This window comes from Mytilus trossulus, unplaced genomic scaffold, assembly GCF_036588685.1.
Source record: "Mytilus trossulus isolate FHL-02 unplaced genomic scaffold, PNRI_Mtr1.1.1.hap1 h1tg001046l__unscaffolded, whole genome shotgun sequence".
Lineage (NCBI taxonomy): Eukaryota > Metazoa > Mollusca > Bivalvia > Mytilida > Mytilidae > Mytilus > Mytilus trossulus.
Window position 1 is genome coordinate 50 of NW_026963617.1, and position 3,822 is coordinate 3,871.

Genomic DNA, 3,822 nt, shown 5'->3' on the forward strand with positions numbered 1-3,822 from the left:
GGTAGTCACAGGTGAAATGGATATATTGGTAGCTTGATAAGAAACCCTAGAATGTATAGCCATCACAATCTCATTCCCCTTTTTTTTACTAGCCTTACCACAGAACTTATCCTCCTCCTCAACCCTCTAATATAGAGTTCTCTTACCCCCCATAAGAAAAAAAGAGATCCGAACACCGTATAGATTACTATATACCCCCCTGCCTGTAAACGCTCTGGCTGATAGCCTCAGCCTACAATTAATAACAACAGAGGGGCTAGCACACTTTCAAAAAAAAAAAAAAAAAAGAAGAACCTCCTCACCCTGAATCTTATCACTAAAATTAGGCTGATTCTGATAATTATTAAATTAAATCTTGCTTTCCGGTGGATCTTAACCCTCCTTAGGTAGGAAAGAATTGCTACAAATAGAGTTAGTGTAACCATTAACCCTATTACAAAGTCTGTGGTGTACAACCCGTTCAACTCTACCCCCCCTATCGCGACTCTTGTGGCGCCCATACTTAGAATAGTTAGAACGCTTAACCCAATGACACTCATATTTAGGTTTTTTATAATAATCAATGCAATAAGTCTAATTGCCAACCTTTTAACCATAAGTAAGACAGACTTTATCTGACACATTCAGTGTAAATGAATTATACTAGTTTATATTATCTTACATACACCCTAACTAGAACTACTACACACACACTAGCCATAAGTATGACACATAGAAGAACAGTCCAACACAAACTCATTAACTTATCATAACGTAAACGAGGTAAAGAAGCACGAATAACCACAAAGAAGACCGCAAAAGCCATCATAAAGACCCCGATCAACGCTTCATTTCCCCCGAAAAATATCGCCGCCCTTATAACCCTTCTGAGAAGAATACTAGAGTACTCCGCAATAAATATAACTGCAAACCCCCCTCCGCTGTACTCCACGTTGTATCCTGACACTAATTCCGACTCTCCTTCCACAAAATCAAATGGCGCCCGATTAGTTTCAGCTAGCATACACAGCATTCAGACAACTATAACTACGCACAAAGGAAAAAAGAAAAAAAAGGACCTTTGTTGGAACACCCTAATTTCTTGAAACATAAACACACCCGAGCACAGCACCACACAAAAGAAGATAAATCCTATAGGGATCTCATAAGAAATTCTTTGCGCCATCGCACGAACTGCACCTAGCAAAGAGTATTTAGAGTTAGAAGCCCATCCGGATATTATTACCCCGTAAACCCTGACTCTAGTAATAACTATAAACAGAATCACCCCGAAAACATAAAACACTTCAGCCGACTTATACGGGTATAAAAGCCATCCAAGTAAACTGATAGTTAATATTAGTGCAGGAGCCAAAATGAAGGGCCCTACGTTAGCACGTGTAGGCACAATAAACTCTTTACATAACAACTTACCTGCGTCACTAAAAGGCTGCAAGATCCCTATATAACTCACCTTGGATGGACCCTTTCGGATTATAATGATAGCCAAAATTTTACGTTCCAACAAAGTATAGAAGCCCACAGCGAGAAGCACCCCTACAAAAGGGATAACACCAACAACCACGCCTACTCAGTCCACCAGTGCAGCCTTAGTCGACCCCAAGGGAGTAAAAGAGTCCGCTGACACTTGACAAAGGCTTAATAGGATAGAGGCTCCAAAGAAAACAGCTACTCTCCTTAGAGTCTTAAATAGACACTCGACACTAACCATAATGAGACTGGGCTTAGCTTTGTAATTCACACACAAACAAGAGTATATCTTATAAGACGAGCTTAAATCGTATGCATTAGGTCTGCCAGCTTGTGCCATGAAAGCAAGTATATATACTTATGAATTGATCCTAAATCAAACGCATTAGCTCTGCCAGCTCTCACAAAGATAAGAGCCACTACTCACGGCGCCTTAGGGGCATGAGCCCTATATCCTAATATTAGACCACCTTATCACTAAAAGCTACTTGCCCATTGTACAAGTTCATTAAATTAAAAGTTTAACGCTTCTTAAAAGCTTTAGCTTATTTTTTATTTTAGTTAAGAGCTTCCAACCATATGACAAAATATTTCTCAGGAATAAACTCAATCACAATCGGTATAAATCTATGGTTAACCCCGCAAATTTCAGAACACTGCCCGTAAATAATTCTACACTGGGAAGCTTTTATAGGAAGCCGATTAATTCGACCTGGGATGGCATCTACTTTAATTAGTAACTTAGGGAGTGCAAACGAATGGAGCACATCAGACCTTCTTACAAAAGCAGTTATTTGCACATCTGCTGGAGCCACCATCCGGTTATCAACATCCAACAAACGATACCCTCCTTTTCTAAATGTCTCCTGCTGGTCTTCTATGTAAGAATCAATTGTATAACACGAAATTCTTTCAGCGCTTTCTCTAGAGCTTGGAGTGTCTAAATTGCGACAAAATTCGTAAGATCAGTACCATTGTTTCCCAATCGCCTTAAAATTTCACCGGGGCCGTTTTACTTCTTCTATATAATATAGGTTAATTATAGAAGGAAACCACAACCCTACTAACATCAACATTGGCACAATAGTCCATCAAAATTCTAATCGTTGACGGTTCAAGAAATGGCGATAAGAAAATTTAGTAAGAAGGATTACGCATCCTATATATATAACAAAGACCAACACAGCCACTGCTACTATCATCACAAAACCATGGTACCGGAACAGGTCTTTCCCTAGTTCCCCATGGACAATATCACCAAAATATCGACTCCCGTAAAAAGACATATTTATATTTTTCTACACTTATTAGCCCACTCACGTGCGCTACTTTCGCGATTTACTAATTTTAATAACTTGAAATAAGCTAAAAACTTAAACCATTTCAGGTCTACAGGACGACTCCTACAGAATTTAGGGTATTCAAGCAGCTTGTCCCACACCCACAAAGAAAGAGGGTTTAATAACAACCTAGAGAAATAAATGACTGAAAGACACTGCCCCAAAATGATATAAGGCTCCCGCACTGGGCGAGCACCAATCCATGTTAACCTAATAAACCTACCAACCAACACTCAAAACACTACTTGATTAAACGGGTAAAAACATAAACTTCGATACTTACCTCTGTGAAGACTAGGAATTAGGTATAATACTACAATCGACAAAAACATAACATATACCCCCCCCGCTTTATGAGGAATTGAACGAAGGATTGCATAAGCAAACATAAAATACCACTCAGGCTGAACATGGATTGGCGTTTTTATAGGATTAGCAGGCCAATAGTTTAAATGATTCCCTAACAGCTCAGGATCCACACACACTAAATATATAAAAAAGAACCTAAAGCAAACATAACCAAAAAGATCTTTAATAGTATAGAAGGGGTGGAAGGGCACACACATAGTACCTCTTTCAATACCCAAAGGGTTATTACTCCCTTTCTCATGTAAAAAAAACAGGTGTAAAAAAACAACCGCCACTATCACAAACGGTAAGAGAAAGTGTAAAGTATAAAACCGCTTTAGAGTTGCATTACACACGGTCCAACCCCCTCATACATAGCGGAGCATACTCTCTCCTACTACGGGGATCACTCTAAGTATATTAGTAATAACAGTAGCCCCCCAATATGACATTTGCCCCCAAGGCAAAGTGTAACCGAGGAAAGCCTCCGCCATAGTTAACAAAAACAAATGCACCCCAAAATACCACACTGTCTTATCTAAATAAGACCCATAATACAGCCCACGAGCAATGTGCGCATAAATACAGATAAAAAACATAGAGGACCCATTTGCATGAATATTACGCAACATTCATCCTTTTTCCACATTACGCATAATATGTA

At 39.1% G+C, this 3,822-nt stretch overlaps 1 protein-coding gene and 2 pseudogenes across 1 annotated transcript; all 3 read right to left on the reverse strand.

Annotated features, from left to right (window-relative positions):
• Nucleotides 1-652: 652 nt before the first annotated feature.
• LOC134703453 (NADH-ubiquinone oxidoreductase chain 1-like) lies at nucleotides 653-1,810 on the reverse strand (annotated as a pseudogene).
• Nucleotides 1,811-2,027: 217 nt separating this feature from the next.
• On the reverse strand, nucleotides 2,028-2,756 carry LOC134703454 (cytochrome c oxidase subunit 2-like). The gene is given in 1 exon segment (XM_063563492.1): nucleotides 2,028-2,756. A coding segment is annotated over 1 exon segment (729 nt).
• LOC134703456 (cytochrome b-like) lies at nucleotides 2,736-3,581 on the reverse strand (annotated as a pseudogene).
• Between the last annotated feature and the right edge of the window lie 241 nt (nucleotides 3,582-3,822).